Source organism: Amblyraja radiata, chromosome 6, assembly GCF_010909765.2.
Source record: "Amblyraja radiata isolate CabotCenter1 chromosome 6, sAmbRad1.1.pri, whole genome shotgun sequence".
NCBI lineage: Eukaryota > Metazoa > Chordata > Chondrichthyes > Rajiformes > Rajidae > Amblyraja > Amblyraja radiata.
This window is the reverse complement of record NC_045961.1, coordinates 87347788-87368828: the sequence shown is the minus strand read 5'-3', so window position 1 is coordinate 87368828 and position 21041 is coordinate 87347788. Positions and strand designations below refer to the sequence as shown.

Genomic DNA, 21041 nt, shown 5'->3' with positions numbered 1-21041 from the left:
CCAGTGCAGAGCCTTCCCAGGAGATTCGCAATGACAGATCCGTGCAGTAAATCTGCGCTGGGAGTCTGTGCTGTATACATGTATATTATTATGTTGTTTATTAACATGGCCTTGCACAGCAGATACGCAGAAGTCTGCAATAGAGGCCCTACCGACAAGTACACATGGGGATCTTGTGGGATCAGCACAGGGTCCACGTTTTTTTCAAATAACAATGTCATGAGGATTTATTCCAAAATCTAAGCATACATCTTCCTAGCATCAGTGCCGCATTCACACAGGTGAACTTGTACAGAACAATCCTTTGAGAAAAAGTAACTAATATTTTAAACTGTGACTGGTAAATGTAGAAAATTAATTCTCAATAAATATGCTATTTTGCAAAAAGATGGAGCCTGCAGCTCCTCCTTGTGTCCTGTTAATTAATCTAAAATGAGTTAACTATACTACTAAAGATAGAGAATTGCACAATTGTCATCTAAGTTTTGAATAATTGACCATACAGTGGAGCCTCACTTATCTGTGCTATCTTTATGCATTTCTCAATTATTCATGGAATTCCAATTGCAATTTTTAAATTAATCTTTCAAATCATTCTTGATTCAGCTGCGTTTATGAGTGGTTACAGGGTCCACGTTAGGAGGTCTGAATGGGAGAACCTCCTGGTGGGGTTTACTTCACTAGCTACCTCTACTGGGGGTCCACAGCTGGCTAACACATTAAGTGGGTAGAAGGGAGAATAACTCACCCATGTGACAATGATGCCCACTCAGTCTCAAACAGACTGAAGCAGACTGGCCATTCCCGCCACTTGGTCGTGAAGAATGGACAGTTACTTTTCAGATAATTCCTTGAGAACTTACCTCAAAATAGAACATTTCATCAAACTGTGGATTGTTTGTCTTTCGTTTTACTTTTGTTTTCTTAACCTCTGACCTAACACCAGAAAACAGAGTCAGATATCTGGTCCATGCACAATATGAAGACTTATCCAACAGGAAACAAAGGCAAAAAGGCAGAATCCTGTACATGATGGAGCCAAGATAAAATCAAAACACTGAGGAGATATTCTGCAGGACATAAGTTCATAAATTCTAGGAGCAGAATTAGGCCATTCGGCCCATCAAATATACTCTGCCATTCAATCAATAGGCTGATCTATCTTTCCCTCTCAACCTATTGCCTTCTCCCCACAATCCCTGACACCCTTGCTAATCAAGACTCTGTGAATCTGACATATAGCATCTTTGGCGAGAGGAAGATTGGGTTAATAATGTCTGCGGATTAACTTCCTATCCCAGTGCTTCACAGGGTTCAGATGTGAACGAACGGTGTTCTATTTTATCCATACGCAAATTACTAGATTAGACATCAGATTTTACTCTTCACTGGTCAATACTTGCCAGTATTTAGCTGATCGTATGGGATTCTGGAGCTACAGATTAGAACTACATCCTTCAGTTCAGGTTACAACCCCAGAAATATACCACATGTAATAAAGAATAGTGGAAACAAAGAACTGTAGGTGTTGGTTTACAAAAAAAGACATAAAGTGCTGGAATAACACAGAGGATCAGGCAGCATCTCTGGAGAACATGGATAGGTGATGTTTCGGGATGGAACCCTTCTTCAGATAGTCTCCTTTATTTCCATGTCCTCCACATAAATCGTGATAATTAACGATCCTTCGCCACCTCTCCGATCACCATCATTACTTGTGTCATTCCTTTTCTTCTGGTTTCCATCCAAACAGAGATATCCCCTTTGTTTTTGTTTCCCCTCTTTCTGTGCAACTTAAAGCGTGTTTGATTTCTAATTTCTCCAATGAAAAGTCCTGGACATAAATTGTTAGCTGTTTTGCTCCACATATGCTGCCCACTCTGCTGATTATTTCCTACATTCGCCATTTTTATTTCATTTTTTCAACATCTGCAGTTTTCTCTTTCTGAACAAAACTGATCGCAGTCAGGATAGTAAAAGAGACTCACTTTACAAAGATACAGGGCAGCCAAATACAGCAGTTACATTATGACTGTTGACATAGCAAAATTAAGTGGGAAACACTGTTGAAGAAAGCTTAGACATTTTATTCAGGTGATATTGACAGTCTTTCTTCGTAGAACAAGATATGTGCTGAAAACCATAAGAACTGATAACAAAGTGTGCATAGTAAGGTTGGTTACATGGAAATCTATATTGGATGTTCCGGCAGGTCGCAAACCTATGATAAATAATTGTAACTTAATGGATACCTGGATGGGCTTGACAAGGTAATCGTCGCGTATGGATCACATTGGCCGTTGACTATTGGCAAATCTTGGCACTCTAAAACACTGGAAAAAGATTTAAAAAAACAAAGTGATTATTAAAATGAGACATTTCTTTCTGCTCTTCTTGCTACACAATCTGTCTGTGTGGGGTTTGAGATGGAATCAGTCCACCAAACACTGAGAACATCCTATGCTTCATGCTAAGGCGAGGCTCTCAGTGTTCTCCATTCCTCTATAGATATTATTGTTTTCCTTGTTGCACAACCTCACCATCAGTCCCCTTTATTTTTATGCCTTTCCCCCTGCCATCCACGTAATCCTGTCTCCTGGGGTTTACCGGATCCGATTAACCTAATACTCCTGTGCATGCCATCCTATATTGGCTCCCAGTTAAGTAATAACTCAATTGTAAACTCTCTAATCACTCCATCGTCTCACCCCCCCCCCCATTCTCTGCTGAAACAAGATGATGTGATGTAACAGCCACTGATATTCGTGACCCAATGGCACAACTAAACAGACAAATTACACGTGAAGCATGTAGAAAACCAGGAGCTTTGATTTAAAACTTAAAACCCCATGGAAATTTCTGAGCAGGAAATCGTTTTATAATTTCCAGTGATGTTCAGCAGGAATATATGAACACTTTTCTCCCACAGAAACAATTTAAAATAGCCTCCATGAACAAGTTAATGCTTGTTGCATATTTTGCTTGTGTATACTGTCTTTCAGCTCATAAACACTGTATCCATTCCCTTTAAGTAATCTGCCAGGGTTCCACATTACTCAAATAATGCCAAGGCACTGGGATGGAAAGAGACTGGACTATCCCTGCAAAGGAAATCACGACAGAATAACAAAATGGTACTTTTTCTTTATAGACTAACGATATGTTTGACATTTTGACAGTGGTTAGTTTTTACATTGTGAGAGCCTGCTCCATTCAATGCTCGACCCACACACTGTTCTTACTTACTCTGTAATAAAATAAATGTCAGCATTTCCAGACCCTGTGATAGTTCACCACTTCAGAATGTCACAACGCACTGAAGTAACTTCAGAGTTCAGTGCCTCCCATTGTGCCTCAATGGGCAAAAGCTGCCATGGACAACAATGTGATAGTGACCTGACAAACAGTGACAGCAGTTGCAGGGTGACTATTAACTACGATGGTGCAGCGATAGAATTGCTGCCTTGCAGCGCCAGAGATCCATGTTCGTTCCTGACTATGGGAGCTGTCTGTACAGAGTATGTACGTTCTCCCATGACCACGTACGTTTTACCTGTGTGCTCTAGTTTCCTCCCATACTCTAAAGACATACAGGTTTACAGGTCAATTGGATTCGGTAAAGATTGTAAATTGTCCCTAGTGTGTAGGATAGTGCTTGTACAGGGATCGCTGGTCAGCGTGGACTCCGTGGGCAGAAGGGACTGTTTCCGCGTTGTATCACTAAACCAAACTAAAGTAGTGTTGCAGTGGTATTGATAACAACCTCCCGAGAGAGCAAACACCTCCAAACAACAATGCATCCCATGACGACTGTTTAAGAGGGAATTTATGTGTTGGCCATACCAACAATAAAAGCCGAACCAGCCATTTCTCTTGTAGGTGAACGTGGGAGTTTGCCCTGTCCAAACTGGACCTGCATCTAGAACATTGCATTTCAACTGCACTTTAATCAACTGTAAAGCCAGTTCAAGTGTCAAGAATGTTTAATTGTCATATGCATTGAAAACGGAATAATGAACATTTTATTTGAACTTCAATACGGTTCAGATACTTAGCTGTAAACATGCCCTAGCTCTGCCTTCACCTCTTCCACAGGCTATTTCCCTGTCTGCATGGAATCCACTTTATAAAGAAGTCTCTTGCTTTCACGCCTCTGTGTCTCAGCCACTCTCTCCTCACCCCTAGTTCACTGCCTACCGTCTGGAAGCACAATGATGTCCCTCTACACCAGGAGAGTCGGAACCTACTTTTAAACGATGCAAATAAATTATGAGTTTGACTTAAAATCTAGCCCAACTTATCAGGTTAGTTTTACGAATGTTGAACTTGAGTGAGGGGCAAAGTCGATGACCTTTAATTGAGAAAACACGCTTCCAGAATCAGCAAAAGACAAAAAAATATTTCTGAAACCAATGATGCCACTGAATCCTTGATCAGGAATGCCTAAAGTGGCTGATGAGATTGAGTGATTGAAAGATATGGAAACCTTTGGCCCACCGAGTCTATGTGATCATCGATCACATTAGCTCTATGTCATCCCACTTTTGTATTCATTCCTTACACATTAAGGATAATTTATAGAGGCCAATTGACCTACATGTAACATGGACATTGATCGAAGTAATTCTGCTCTGGAATCTCCAGGAAAAAGGAAATAAAATAATTTTGTGACTTTGAGCACTTTCATTTATTAGTTATATAAAATTGGACAGAGTAAGGAGAACTACTAAAATGTGTGAAGAAATCTCCAGGAATACATCTAGAGGGACCTGGTAACAATAATATTGGCTGGTAACAACAACATGCTAAAAATTCCATTGCATTGCTTTACAGCAATAAGCAATGAAAATTGACACAACCAGGAGTGTAATAAGGTAATGAATGATTGCTTCTAAGAACATTTGACCAACATTCAAATTCGAATAAAATGAAATTTAAGGAAATTTAAAATTCAAATTAAACACTCCGGGCCACTAGGTTTTCGCTGGCTTGGGACCATGTACGATGAGTCTCATACTCACCATTTATCCCCAGTCACATTATCCCAACACCAGATCCATGGATCTCACTCCCAATGACCTGAAGCCCAGGCCTGGGTCCCCCATTCTCCAATCCAATGTTCTAACATCCTCAGATTTCCCCACGCCCAAAGCCTCTGTAATGGGTCTCCAACTCCATTACCCAAACCTTCCATCGTCTCCCAGACAGCTCAAATCCTTCTATTCCCACTCTCGTCTAAATCTTTAATATTCAATCATGGCTGATCTATCTCTCCCTCACCCATTCTTCTGTCATCTCCCCATAACCTTTGATATCCGTACTAATCAAGAATCTATCTATCTCTGCCTTCAAAATATCCACTGATGGCCTCCACAGCCTTGTGTGGCGAAGAATTCCACAGATTCACCATCCTCTGACTAAAGAAATTCCTCCTCATCTCCCTCCTAAAGGAATGTCCATTAATTCTGAGGCCATGACCTATAGTCCTAGACTCTCCCACTAATGGAAACATCCTCTCCACATCCACCCTATCCAAGCCTTTCACTATTCGGTAAGTTTCAACGAGGTTCCCCCCGCATTCTTCTAAACTCCAGCGAGTTCAGGCGCAGTGCTGTCAAACGCTCATCACATGTTAACCCACTCATTCCTGGGATCATTTTTGTAAACCTCCTCCGGACCCTCTCCATAGTCCGCACATCCTTCCTCAGATACGGTGCCCAAAATTGCTCACAATATCCAAATGCGGCCTGACCAGCGCCTTATAGAGCCTCAGCATTACATCCCTGTTTTTGTATTCTAGCTCTCTTGAAATATTTCACTCAATGAAATCCTACTCTACCCGCTCCCTTTAACCACTTACTCTGTCTAATCCCATTCTCTTCTCACTCTGCACATGCTGACTATTTCTCTTTTTCTAGCTACTACCACACACTACTATGAAAAAAGTGATTGAGCTCTATAGCAAGAATTGTTTGTTCCAGTCGAAATGTTGTCTCGTTTTGACATTGGCACCATTGGTGCATGACCTTTCTAGTGCCAGTCTTATCTTGGGCGTTGTTTCGTAGCAAAACCTATTCTGCCACTAGCTGAAACAAGCCAGAGGTCATTGTGCAGAAAAGATTTATGTTTCTATGGAAGGTCAGTGCTGGCTCACATTAATCTTCTGGTTTCCAAGGGTTATAAGGTTAGTCTGTAAATGGTGCCAAGATGTAGACTGTCCATTATCAAATTATGAATCTAATTTAATACCTTTCTTGGGGTGAATTACCATTGGATCCTATACATTTGGACATCTTTTAAGTTCTCTCCATTTCCTTGAGTAGAGTCAAGGGACAATAGAGATCTGAACCATTCATTGTGTACAGTCACTAAATTTCTTCTGGTGATTCAGACCTGTCTGTGGACGGGAATCTGAAGTGATCACTTTTTGCATTAACAGGTGTTCATCACAGTGTTCTGGACAAGAGAGATCTCCTGGATTAGCTTCACCTAAAAAAATCAGATTTATTTTTGTTCTCTGCTTGCAGGAAAGTTTGCTGTCATGTTTCTTTCCTCAAATGTATGATTCTCCCAGCTGTTTTAAGATGGGAATAGGAATGCTTGTATTGTAATGTGCAAAGTATTACAGAATGTGTATTCGACCGGATGCAGCAGAAGGTCTTTGCATGCTTGTCATTGTTCTTGAGCTAGAAAGTGCATTAGGTCTCGCACTAATTGCTCCCTTGAGATGAATTCCACCTTTTTTAGCAACGGTGAACGCTAAGATCACAAAACAAATCTCACTGTATAGTCTATACAACATGAAAACAATATTAAGGAACAAATAAAATAGTTCTTACCGTGTAGCCAACTTATGGCAAGTGCTCCCACAATCAGTGATGACTTCACTAAGTCTCAGCTCCAGGTGAACTTTGCCCTGAAATGGTCATTTATATAATCATAATATAGTCAGTTCTCCAATAAATCTTTTATTTAATGAAAAAACTGAACACTTGCATTTCTATACATTACTTCAGATGCCTTAAACAATTCATGGCCAATGACTTCCATTTTTAATGCAATCACGTAAAGAACATGATATAGGGTGACGCGGTGGCACAGCGGTAGAGTTGTTGCCTTACAGCGCCAGAGACCCGGGTTCGATCCTGACTACGGGTGCTTGTCTATACAGAATTTGTAGATTCTCCCCATGACCTGTTTTCTCCGGGATCTGGGTTTTTCCGACATTCTAAAGACGTACAAGTTTGTAGGTTAATTGGCTTGAGTAATTGTAAATTGTCTCTAGTGTGTAGGATACCGTTAGTGTGCGGGGTTCACTGAATGGTGCGGACTCAGTGACCAATGTAGGTATGTTACAAAACTTACCTTCAGCAGCGCTGCAATTCTGCCACTGGCCGTGTGCGCGATTTTGGCGCGTTTGAGGTGGGGGGGGGGGGGGCGGAGTTAAAACGGGGTTTTTTCCCGACCTGATCCTGGATTATATTTGTTGGAGTGCAAGATGTTGCTAAAGAATCGTTCCTACGGCCGTTCTGTGTGTTTTTAAAAAAAATTCACCCGACAAGTTAATCGCTGGAATGATTTTAAAACCAGCTTCTGAAGCTGTCAATGCCGACAACGGGGACGGATTTTATGGAGGACCAGGTAAAAGAAAGTAGTTTATTTTTATGTATAAAAGTGTTTCTTAAGATGTATTTAATTCACATTTTAAGTTGCGAAACGGTGATTTCCCCCCCCCCCCCCCGAAGAACCGGCAGTGTATTTGCTGCCGATATGGGGGACTAAATTCACCGCATCCTGAACGTTCCAAATGGTCCCGTTCCAGAAAATCCCACTCGCAAGCTGATTTAAATGGCCATTAATTTACAGGTATTAAACATGAAATTCCTTCCATTTGGCCTATAAACCCATGACAATGAGATTTTAAAATTATGTTATATTCTGAATTCTTGTGTGAATGTTATTTGGACACTTAGGCTATTTAAAAATGTTAATCTATTCTTAAGAAATGGATAGATGTTTAGATCTAGTAATTGAATTTTGTAATTAGCTACAATTAGATAACTAACTAATAATATGCTTTAATTTCAAGTCATCTAAGTAAGATTGTTTCATATTTGTTTCAGAATGCTTCAACCTATAATAACTGAAAATTTATTTCAGTTCTCTTAAATTTTAAGAAAGTTATCGGCTTTTAAATGTTCTCGATCACAGCTTTTGTGTTAAGTCAATGAAAAAGCAACAGGGAACAAGATGCCAATTTCTGAGTATGAAAATGGCCATAACTTTTTTAATACTGAAGATATGAAAGTGAATTAGGTGTCAAATTAAACTTCTTTTTATGCTTTACCTGATGGGATAAATTAAAGACTTGATTTTTTAAATCTCAAAATGTTGTAACATTGCTAACCAAAGTGCCTGTATTTCTAAACTAAACTAAACTAAACTAAAACTAAACATTGTAACCAATATGGTCACAGTTATGTTAAGAAATTTTGACTCTAAAATTCAAAAATGGAAGAATGAATATATGTCGAAGCTGTGTTAGGCTCCACACAATAGGATAGCACAGATTTACTGCAGCACTGCTCAGCACGAAAAGGTTGTAATATAAAGAAAGACGGAAAGAATTGAAGCCATTTTCGGCAGAAATTAGGTGCTGATTTGATAGTTGAAGGCATGGGATGGAGCAAATGGAATACTGCTTCCAATCACTGAGTCTAGACTAAAAAAATTATAAATCGATGGATCAAGGAGCAGATTATTGCATTGAGAATAATGAAATTGGTGGGTGAACCTCTGGAGTAAGTGAATCAAAGACCATGTCAACAATTATGAAGACACACGGAACTGCATATGCTGGTTTACAAACAAAACACACAAAGTGCTGGAGTAACTCAGCAGTCAGGCAACATCTCTGGAAGACACGGATTATACATGTCTTCCAGAGATGCTGCCTGACCTGCTGAGTTACACCAACACTTTGTGTTTTTCTTTAACAAAGATGAATATGTTTGAGAGAAATCTGAAGGAAATTGGTAAGAAAGATTTGTGAATACGGTGGTTGCAGGAGGAGAATGTAGGATGAAGGGCCAACTACAGCATTAACAGCAGGCCAGGCCAGTAACAGACAACAAATGACCTGTAAATGGCAAGCCCTATTACTTAATTAGTTAGTTTATTATTTTGTGACATGTTGTGAAATACAGTGAAAAGCTTTGTTTCGCATCCTACCCAGTCAAATTGTACGATACACGAGTACAATTTTACTTCGGAGTCACGTGAAGAACCCGCTTCCAACGCATGCGTGTCATATCGCTACACGCATTGCAACGAGTCACAGCAGGGGTTCCTCTAGTGGAGAATTTGAAAGTCGGGAGCAGCAGGTAAGAGACTCTGCGTTCCTTCCACTTACCTTTTAGATGGAGACATGGACCGGATCCATGAAGGCTGCGGAAAACTGGCGGGGGAGAACCGCGGAATGCGGGCAGCCGGCAGCAGCAGCAACGGCACGCGAAACTTCCGGAGTGGAAACAGCTGTGCCCGACTTCGCTCCCGCACCGGCAAAATTCACTTCTCGGCCGGGCGGGAAGCGAAGCAAAAGACGTCCCATATGCCAGTCTCAAGCGAGTCTGGCTTGGAGCAGTCGCTAGCGGCCAGTGCCGAGATTACCGGGGCCGGTTGAAGCAGCTCGAGGACAGGGAACAACCACGAGGGACCAGTGCTGTAAGTACCGGGGTTGGTCCGAGGGGTCCCTACGGCAGCCGGGAGCGGCCAGTGCTGAGGGCATTGGAGCCGGTCTGACCGGTTGCAAAACGACCGCAGAGGGACCAGTGCCGTGAGCACCGGGGTTGGTCCCAGCGGTTTAAAATTAACGCGCAGCCGGGAGCGGCCAGTGCTGAGGGCATTGGAGCCGGTTTGACCGGCTGGAGAACAACCGCAGAGGGACCAGTGCCCGTGAGCACCGGGGTCGGCCCGAGCGGTTGGAGCTAACGGGCATTGGAGCAGGTTTGACCGGCTGGAGAACAACCGCAAGCGACCAGTGCCCGTGAGCACCGGGGTCGGCGGTTGCTCAAGGAGATCCTCCGTGGCAGACTCCGGGAGATGGAGGCTGCCACAGTGGGCAACCAATAAGCCCCACAGCGGTACCCCTCGGGGGCTGCACAGTGTCTCTTCCTCATCAGAGGAGAACACGGAGGATCAGTTCTGGGCAGACCCTGAACGGGCCGCAGAACTACTCACCCCCAGCAGACCCTCCGTGGCAGACTCCGGGAGATGGAGGCTGCCACAGTGGGCAACCAATAAGCCCCACAGCGGTACCCCTCGGGGGCTGCACAGTGTCTCTTCCTCATCAGAGGAGAACACGGAGGATCAGTTCTGGGCAGACCCTGAACGGGCCGCAGAACTACTCACCCCCAGCAGACCCTCCGTGGCAGACTCCGGGAGATGGAGGCTGCCACAGTGGGCAACTAGTAAGCCCCACAGCGGTACCCCTCGGGGGCTGCACAGTGTTTTTTCCTCATCAGAGGAGAACACGGAGGATCAGTTCTGGGCAGACCCTGAACGGGCCGCAGAACTACTCACCTCCAGTGAGTCTGGGGTGAAAGGAAACATGTTGGAACTCCCTGAGGGACGCTCAGGCCAACGGTGTGCGGGCGGCACAGTGCCCGTGAGCACTGCACCGCGCTGGAATTGCAGTTGCAGCGCCGCAGGGAAGTACTGACGGCACAGGGGCCGTGAACACTGCACCGCGTTGGCACTGCAGGACCTACACCTGGGAGAACATACATCGTTGGAGGGATGCAGGTCCAAGAAGAAAGCCTTTAGTGGGTAAGTCCCGTGGCAGCACCTTTTTACAGGGCTGTAGCTCACTTCTATTACTACAGGGAAGTGCTTGAGGGAATGACAGATCCAGGAGATGAAAGCAGCTATATCATAGGGCTATATCATGCTTTCTCCCTCCCCAGCAGACTCTTCTATCAGAAGAATGCTGGGGTCAAGTCCTGGACAGGTAATAAATATAGTGCTGTAACTATGAGGTGATGCCATTCTTAGTCACCAAGTCATAGAGTGCATTATTGGTCATTTCCTGATAGAAATACAGGAATTATATGTTGAGATGAAGGATTTAGCAGGCCAAAATTGATGGCATATTCCATCCTCATCTGGCAGTCACAAGGGAGTGTCTGTTTTATGTTTCAGGGGAAATCAACAGGGATAAGTTAAAGCTAACTGGGGAAGATCTATTAACCAGATTAGAAGCTAGCATAGACCACGTGGCTTGCTATCAACTGGTGGGGCTAACATTAGCCATAGCTGTCGCTGGCCACCGAGGATTGTAAATCCATGAATGTGCTAACCATTTATTTATGCTCCTGGAACATCCAACTGGGATTGACGCGGGCCTGCGTTAACCCCAAACCTCCAAGCAAAACCCTTTATTTGGAGGTGACCCAGCTAGAAGGTCAAGGAGTTGGACGATGAAGCCAATCTGGAGCTCACCTAGACGTCCAAACATCGTCCTCAAAGGTATCGCCTTGTGCTGGAAGATGTATACACCCACAACACACGGCCTCGGGGATCCAGAAGGAAACAGAAACCCACTGGTAACTAAGGAGGTCTAGTTCTTACTAAATTAAGGCAGGAAGAAGGTTGGTTCACATGGCAGTGACTTTGCCATAAGGAAGGGTACAGCCTTAAGGGATGCTTGCAGGGAATTAAACCATCCACCAGACTGGGAGTAGAATATTGGCATTAGGGGCTGTGTGTGCCAGCCACATGATATCGTGACCTTTACATAATCAAATTACTGAGCGCTAACACGCGTCACTCAATAATTTATGGATCATTCTGACAGACCAATGAAGCAACCAACAGAGGCCACCATGGTACTAAAAGGTGGAACATACATTCACCATTAACACGGTCAATATGTTAGTAACTTTACCAAGAGATAAAACCGCAGCCCTACAGGAGGACTGCAGCAAGCTTCTTAACACCAACAGACCCTCCATTAGACGGGTAGCCCGGATAAATGGGGAAGATTGTGGCTACATTCCTGGCCACACAATTTGGGCCATTACATTATCAAAGTTTGCAAAGAGCAAAAATTAGAGCACTCAAATTTAACAAGGGTCATTTTGATAGGCCTATGGAGCTACCTACAGAAGCTATAATTGAACTACAGTGGTGGGAAATATATCGACATCTTGTGATCAATTGGCAAAATTAATTTGGCAATGGTGTATCCAAAGAAACATTTGGATATCGGCAACATACCTACCAGGGAAGCTAAATTCAGTGGCAGACACCAGGTCACGCAAATTTAACGAAAACACGGAATGGATGTTAAATAAAAAATTTAAAAAATTTAAAAAAATAAAAAAGTATTTGCTGAAATTACAGCAAAATATGGTACGCCAGATATTGATTTTTTTTTGCATCCAGGTTGAATCACCAACTACCAAGGTATGTGTCCTGGGAACCTGACCCTGGGGCAGAAGCTACAGATGCTTTCTCACTGCATTGGGGGAAATGGTGTTTTTATGCATTTCCTCCGTTCTGCCTCATCAATCGGTACTAAGGGAAATTCAACAAGATTCGGCATCTGGGATTCTCATAGTACCCGATTGGCCTACTCAACCGTGGTTTCGGTTATACAGGGGATGGTGTTAGAACCATGTTCCCTTATTGGACATAGCCAAAATTTACTAATTCATCCAGTGACTGAGGGCAGTCACCCATGCCATAAGAATATGGATTTGTTGATTTGTAGAGTCTGAAAGACCCACTACACGGCATGGGGCTGTCAGACAGGACTATGAATCCCATCACATCAGCACAAAGACTGTCAACACAAAAGCAGTACCTCAGACATATCAAGAAATGGGGCAAATACTGCTTTGACAACAACCTAGACCAAAGAGCCAAGAACATTCTGGCCGTATTGGAATTTCTAACAAACCTCCATTGTGATAAACGATTAGGCTACAGTGCCATCAATAGTGCCAGAAGTGCATTTTACGTTCTATAATATAATTTGCCCGAAAGGTTACAGGGCTATGATTTCAATTTAATAAATTTATTTTTCGTTATATCACACAAGTCTTGTATGAGTGTGTTTAAAATTACTAATGATACCTTCTCCCAATACCCAAGGCAGTTGTGAAGCATGGACTCGTTTCCACGGCATGAGGTCACAGAGCTTTGAAATCTTCACGTAGTCACTCACGTGACTCCGAAGTAAAATAGTAAGATTAAATGAGAACTTACCAGTTTGAAGTTTGATCTGTATTTTATGAGGAGGAACGTTGAGGGAATACGTGCCCTCCGCTCCCACCCTCCTATGATCATATCAAAAACTGGTATCTCTTTGATAATCTTACTATGTTAGGTCATTATAGTTTCTGTGACCTCACACCGCTGCTTTGAAGAATGACACGCATGCGTTGGAAGCGGGTTCTTCACGTATTCCCTCAACGTTCCTCCTCATAAAATACAGATCAAACTTCAAACTGGTAAGTTCTCGTTTAATCTTACTATCATACATTAGTAAAAGAGTGAAATGGTTGTTGTGGACAAGTCGATCCTTTTCTGGGACAGCAAGCAAAGAGTCGCTCCATTTTGGCACCATCTTACTAACTGAATAGCTCAGCTTTCCAAGTAAAAGCATTGAGGAGCATAAGACAATAAAGGATATGAAGACAGAGTTATGGGGAATAAGAGAAAGATAGAGAGGGGAGGAGAGGAGTGAAACAAGTAGTCAGATGAAGGGCATGAAAAAGAGAGACATACATAGATGAACACAATGAAGGAGGGAACAAGAAGTGAAGGAAGAAAAGGAGTAGAGACAGGAAGTAAGAGAAAAAGAGAGAGACGAGGGAGGAGTGGAAATTAAGTTATGCATTAATTGTACTGGCAGTGACTCTGCCTAAGGGCATGTCTGAGACTTCCTTCAACGATGACCACTTCCTGAATGCCATGACTGAGAAGGAAGGAAAACCAAAGATCTTAGAGCAGAGCAAGATGGGTTACTCTCACGCAAATGTGTAGTACGCTCATGGGCGGATTCATGGGTGATTATAGGACCCATTTTAGCGACCAGTCCCCGCCATCTTGTTCCACCATCTTGCTCGCCATCTTGTTCCGCCATCTTGCTTCCGGCCAATGATCGGATCTTTGTTTCCGCAGCGGGGAGAGGGAGTGCGCGGCCCGGGGCAGCGGGGAGAGGGAGTGTGGGGTCCGGGGCAGCGGGGAGAGGGGGTGTGGGGCCCAGGGCAGCGGGGAGAGGGGGTGCGCGGCCCGGGGCAGCGGGGAGAGGGGGTGCGCGGCCCGGGGCAGCGGGGAGAGGGGGTGTGGGGCCCGGGGAGAGGGAGTGGGCGGCCCGGGGCAGCGGGGAGAGGGGGTGCGCGGCCCGGGGCAGCGGGGAGAGGGAGTGTGGGGCCCGGGGCAGCGGGGAGAGGGAGTGTGTGGCCCGGGGCAGCGGGGAGAGGGAGTGAGCGGCCCGGGGAGAGGGAGTGGGCGGCCCGGGGCAGCGGGGAGAGGCGGTGCGCGGCCCGGGGCAGCGGGGAGAGGGAGTGTGGGGCCCGGGGAGAGGGAGTGGGTGGCCCGGGGGAGAGGGAGTGAGCGGCCCGGGGCAGCGGGGAGAGGGAGTGTGGGGCCCGGGGCAGCGGGGAGAGGGAGTGAGCGGCCCGGGGCAGCGGGGAGAGGGAGTGTGGGGCCCGGGGAGAGGGAGTGTGCGGCCCGGGGCAGCGGGGAGAGGGAGTGTGGGGCCCGGGGAGAGGGAGTGTGCGGCCCGGGGCAGCGGGGAGAGGGGGTGCGCGGCCCGGGGAGAGGGAGTGTGGGGCCCGGGGAGAGGGAGTGTGCGGCCCGGGGAGAGGGAGTGTGGGGCCCGGGGAGAGGGAGTGTGCGGCCCGGGGCAGCGGGGAGAGGGGGTGTGGGGTCCGGGGCAGCAGGGAGAGGGAGTGTGGGGCCCGGGGCAGCGGGGAGAGGGAGTGTGGGGCCCGGGGCAGCGGGGAGAGGGAGTGCGGGGCACGGGGCAGCGGGGAGAGGGGGTGTGGGGCCCGGGGAGAGGGAGTGTGCGGCCCGGGGCAGCGGGGAGAGGGAGTGTGGGGCCCGGGGAGAGGGAGTGCGCAGCCTGGGGCAGCGGGGAGAGGGAGTGTGGGGCCCGGGGAGAGGGAGTGTGCGGCCCGGGGCGGCGGGGAGAGGGAGTAAGCGGCCCGGGGCAGCGGGGAGAGGGGGTGTGGGGTCCGGGGCAGCGGGGAGAGGGAGTGAGCGGCCCGGGGCAGCGGGGAGAGGGGGTGTGGGCCCCGGGGAGAGGGAGTGTGCGGCCCGGGGCAGCGGGGAGAGGGGGTGTGGGGCCCGGGGCAGCGGGGAGAGGGAGTGTGGGGCCCGGGGCAGCTGGGAGAGGGAGTGTGGGGCACGGGGCAGCGGGAGAGGGAGTGTGGGGCCCGGGGAGAGGGAGTGTGCGGCCCGGGGCAGCGGGGAGAGGGAGTGAGCGGCCCGGGGCAGCGGGGAGAGAGGGTGCGCGGCCCGGGTCAGCGGGGAGAGGGAGTGCGCGGCCCGGAGAGAGGGAGTGAGCGGCCCGGGGCAGCGGGGAGAGGGGGTGCGCGGCCCGGGGATAGGGAGTGAGCGGCCCGGGGCAGCGGGGAGAGGGAGTGAGCGGCCCGGGGAGAGGGGGTGAGCGGCCCGGGGCAGCGGGGAGAGGGGGTGCGCGGCTCGGGGAGAGGGAGTGAGTGGCCCGGGGAGAGGGGGTGCGCGGCCCGGGGCAGCGGGGAGAGAAGGTGCGCGGCCCGGGGAGAGGGAGTGAGCGGCCCGGGGCTGCGGGTAGAGGGAGTGTGGTGCCCGGGGAGAGGGAGTGAGCGGCCCGGGGCAGTGGGGAGAGGGGCATAGGAGGGAGAGAGACATTGTAGTGTGGGGGCAGGCGAGGGAGTGCCGGGGGGGGGGGGGGGGGGGGGGGGGGGGGGGATAAGGCCTAGTGTGTGTTTATAAACATTTTATTCTTTAACAAGAATTAACAGAATTATGAACTAACAGAATTATGAATCTAACCCTATATCACACACAAAAACTTCCCCCGCAATGTCAATTACCCTGCGAGTCGGGTCGGTTCCGGTTACTACAAAATCAACTCAAACACTGCTTGTGAGCCATTTAAAAAGAAATGATTTAAAAAACATTAAAAAAGACAATTACCAGAGTTAAATGTTATTCTTGACAAGAAGTATGAACTGACAGAATTATGAATCTAACCCTATATCACACACACAAACTGTTGCCCCGCAACATTGATTACACTGCGAGTCGGGTCGGGTCAGGTAGGCTCCGGTTACTAAAATGGGCGGGGAAAAATGCCCAGGATCCCCTCCATAGCGTACTACACGTCAGCCCATTGTATTTCGCAGGAGTAGCCCATCTTGCTCTGCTCTAAGATCTTTGAGGAAAACTGTGTGCTTTGCAAACTCTCTCAGCCCCAAACCAACCTGTCACTGGAATGAAAATGATTAGCAAAGTTGGAAGTGTGCGAAGTGGCAGAGAGCACTGTACTTCACATGCTGGATTCCATCTTCATATTTACCAAAACTGATAAATTATTTCACTGTGGAGGTGAGGGGCCTCTCAAAATAATCGGTAAAATACTTTCAGCTTTTTGGCACACAAAATATTCACCTGTGACGAAGGGTGATTTCAGTTGCAGTCAGTCGGCTCCCTTTGTGTGACTTCTTAGCTCAGGGCCAAGCCGCAACTGGCTGCGTGACATGTGGAAACAGTCAAAATGCAAAGGCTGGCCAAATCTGGGATCTAAATCCTGACCTACCAGTCCACAGTGCAGGATGCAAACCTTGCAGGTGCCAGCTCACCTGACTGCTGCTCCTGGCAACTCCACAAGCTAATGACTTCTTAAACTCACTTCTGCATGTGGAACATGGGTACAGTTCCACCGGTACATTGATGGGGTGAGATGAGAAAGGACAGGAATAGATAAGTGCAATGCATAATCACCATTATGGTTAGATTTGTGCTGAATGTTCTGTATAACCTTGCATCAGTATTGTGGCCCCACTTCCAGTGTGGTTGTTCTCTGGCGGGAATGCCACCCTGACAAACAACTGGAGCCCACATCCACCTGAAGTGGAGAGTATTCCAAATCAAGGGGATTACTAAATAATGGGAAACACCGATGATGCAATGGAATATTATTTTTTTCTCTCTCCACAGTGCTTGCATTTTTTGTTTTTATTTGAGTGTCAGCAATTTTTTTAACTTTTCTACTAAATGATGTAGAATTTTTCAGCTGTCCCGGAGAACTCTCCAGCTCCCTAGCGAAGATATGCCACAAGACCTTGTGTGTCCTTGGTTAATGGGAGGATGGAGAGAATCCGCAATGGGATAGGGTTAGGGTGGAATTAATTTATCATGTTACCCTGTTGAAGTATGAACTTAAAAAGATTTTTCAGCTGTAGTATTGACCATTTAAAAGTATTAAAAATGGCAGCCTTTACTTTCTCCCTTCCCTTATGTGGAAAAAATTCAATGTAAATAGGGAAACTAACAAGTGGACAGGTGCCTGCTCCAACACCAGCTTGCCCTGGTGGAACCTGTGCATTTGTGGAAAGCAGCAAATATAAATAGACTGTTACCAAACAGGGAAACACTTCAGCGGTGTGACCTGATGCATTAATTACTCCCCTTCCCAACCACCCTAACCCTACCTCATTGCAGATTCTCTCCATCTTCCCATTAATCAAGATCATAATAGGTCATGTGGCACATCTTCAGAAAGGAACTGGAGAGTTCTCCAGGTCTCAATTGAAATGTTCTACATTATTTAATAGAAAAGCTTAAAAAACCCGACAGAAACACTCAACAGGTCAGTCAGCACTGTGGAGGGAGAAGCAAAATTAATATTCCATATTTCTAAACTTTCATCCCAATACTTGCCCTAGTGCATGTGTTGCAACACATGGTGCTCTCGGCCAATACTTCCCCGATCAACATCTTCAAGTATTAATGTCTTATTGCTACAGCCGGTTCTTGGAGAGCGCAAGTGGCTGGCTGGTGTACTTTGACAGTGGTTACTCTCGATTAGCTACTCAGCTCCTTGGGACATCTCAATTTGGGAAAGGAAATACAGGATTTTTCTTTTTCTTGAACTCACAAATTACAAATTTTTCTTTTTCTTGAACTCACCTGAACTTCTGAATCGGCATCTACCGGTTGCAGTGGGAACCAGGTATCCCGGTTGTGATACTTCTGAAGTTCATCCTTCTTGACAGCAACCTTTCCTACAAGCAGAGAATAAGATATCTACATGATCATGATCTTGTCTTTCCAGAATACCCCCCACCAGTTTACATACCAACTCAGTTGCTTGTTTTGTCCTCTAAACACCTGCCTCTTGCAAAGACACTATCCCTATGAGTTCCGCTGATCCTTACCAATCACCCCACCAGCCTGCAGTCAACACATCTTTCTTCAACATTTCTGCCGCCTTCAACGTAATCCCACCACCATCTTTCCAAACCCTCCATTTTCCGTCTTCCGCAGAGACCATTCCCTCCTCCCTTCGCAACTCCTTCGTTTACTCGTCCCATCCCACCCTAACCACCCCCTCCCCAGATATCTTTCCCCGTTACCACAGGAGATGCAACACATGTCCCTATACCTCCTCCCTCACATCCATCCAGGGATGCCATTAATCCTTCCTAATGAGACAGAGGTTCACATGTAACTATTCAAACCTCATCTACTGCATTCAAACACTAAATTAACTTATAATTAACAGCAAAAGCTGCCTGTTTTTGTGCACGTGTTGACGTTTGCTCATATCTTAAAACATGCATTTTCTGCTAAACTGCACAGTAGAGATTCTGAACGTAGCATTCTTAGCCCCCTTCGGTCATGGGTGTCTGCAGGGTGCTATTCTCTATATGGAGGACGCCTGTGGGTGACATTGCTTAACGTGGGGAGACTGGTGCACAGACAGCCACCCTACGGTCCTTGACAGATCTAGGTCGGGATCCAGTGTCATGTAGTCCAAGACGACCAGAGATCCTTTTCTGCTGCAGCCTTCATCCACCTTCCCAGCCATTGTGACGCTCCACTAAGGTCCCCATCATCCTCTGCCAGTTCCACCCGTTTTGGTTGGATTGCTCTTTGTCAGAGACCTCCCCCTCGACCTTTCTGCCATGGGTGGCCCTACCAGGAGCATCGCTCCAGACGGCATTGCTGTCAGGATCTCAGGTCAACACAAGCTTCTCCACCACGACATGGTGACAATCCACGGAGAAGACTTAGCATTACCATCCATGAAAACCATTTGCTGAGTAAATAACGGCAATATTCACATCTGCTTCTCTTCCTGAAATTGTGAAATCCTTAATCTCCTTTCTAATGGTTTCACGGCGAATACAAAGATTTTCCAGCTCCTGACCCATCTGCATAAGTTCTTCTTCACATTTGACTTTCATTAGCTGTAGGTCTTTCTTTGGTTGTCATTACAAATAGTCAATAGTCAATAGTCAGATTTATTCGTCACATACACAACGAAGTGCAGTGAAATGAAATTGTCAGCAGTGGTACAGTAAAAAAGAACACACAATACACAATAAAAAAATTTAACACAAAAACATCCACCACAGCATTCATCACTGTGGTGGAAGGCACAAAGCTTAGTCAGTCTTCCTCCATTTTTCCCTGTGGTCGGGACCATAAGCCTCCACAGTTGCCGCTGTGGGCGGCCAGATGTACAGGCAAGGTAAGTTCCGAATCGGTGCTTCCCTACCAGAGACCGTGGCCTGAAGATGACGTAGGCCGCAGGCTGGCGTCGGAGCTCTTCTCCAGGGATTCCCGGCGAGGGATCCCGCTCCGGATGGTAAGTAAGTAAGCCCCCGCGTCGCCCGCGGGTAGATGCACCGCAGATCGCGGCTTCAAGCTGTTGTCGGCCGCAGGCCGGCGGTCGGAGCTCTTCTCCAGGGCTCCCCGGCGAGGGATCCCGCTCCGGATGGTAAGTCCCCACCGCGTCCGAGGTTAGAAGCACCGCAGTCCGTGGCTTCTAGATGATGTAGGCCGCGGGCCGGCGTTTGGAGCTCTTCTTCTCCGGGGTCCCCAACGAGGGATCCCAGGCTCCGGATGCCACGCCAGCTGGAATCTCTGCAGACCGGCTTCAGGCTGCAGGCTGTCGGCTTCTGGCTGCCGCGGGCCAGCAATCGGAGCACTCCCTTCTGGCGACCCCCCACGATGGCTCACCAGCTCCACGATGAAAAGCTCGCGTTGCGCCCGCTGCTGAAGCTCTGGGCCCGTCTCCGAGAAAGGCCGCACCAATCCTTGGTGTTAGGCCGCGAGGGTGGCGACATGGAAAAAGTCGCCTCTCCGTGGAGGAGGCGACCGAAAGCGGTACCTCCATTACCCCCCATCACCACCCCCCCCCCCCACACAAGACACACCGAGAGACATTAAAACAAACATTTGGACATACTAAAAAAAACAAAAAAAGTTGAATTGACTAACGCTGCTGGCAGGGCAGCCGTCTCGCAGCGCCCCCACCGACCAGTAGGCTGCTTAGAGGAACTGCTCATTGCTGTGTGACACCATGTGACTCAGTTTTCATATCTTGAATTAACCAGCATTCCATCAACTCGAACCATTAAACAGAACAGAATCGGGAACAGCTTCTTCCCCTCCATTATCTGGCTTCAAACCAGAATTCCTTCCATCGTTGGTCGTTGACCCCGGTGGGCCTAAAGGCCGGTTTCCGCGCTGTATCTCTAAACTAAATTAAACTAAACGGTGGATGCCTATGCGTCGCAATTTTTAACATGGGGCGGATGGACAGCCACCTCATGGTTCTTGACGGAGAAAGACCTGGATCCAACAGCATGCACTCCACAATAGTTGAAGTCTCTCCCTGCAGCAGCCATCTTCTGCCTTCTCAGTGGTGCTCCACCTGCTGGCCAGCCAACATCCTCCGCCTGTTTCACCACTGAGGTCTTCTTGGGTCACACTTTGTCAGGAATCTCCTTCTCAACTTTGTTGCCATGGGTAAC

At 47.1% G+C, this 21041-nt stretch overlaps 1 protein-coding gene across 1 annotated transcript in view; it reads right to left on the bottom strand.

Annotated features, from left to right (window-relative positions):
* rasa3 (RAS p21 protein activator 3) overlaps positions 1–21041 on the bottom strand; it is a 155160-nt gene that overhangs the window by 36017 nt on the left and 98102 nt on the right. The window contains exons 4-7 of the mRNA XM_033023134.1: positions 18187–18281; positions 6840–6916; positions 2253–2333; positions 864–936 (exon numbers count right to left, since the gene is read on the bottom strand). Of these exons, the coding sequence (XP_032879025.1) occupies positions 864–936; positions 2253–2333; positions 6840–6916; positions 18187–18281 (326 nt within the window). The remainder of the gene's footprint in view (positions 1–863; positions 937–2252; positions 2334–6839; positions 6917–18186; positions 18282–21041) is intronic.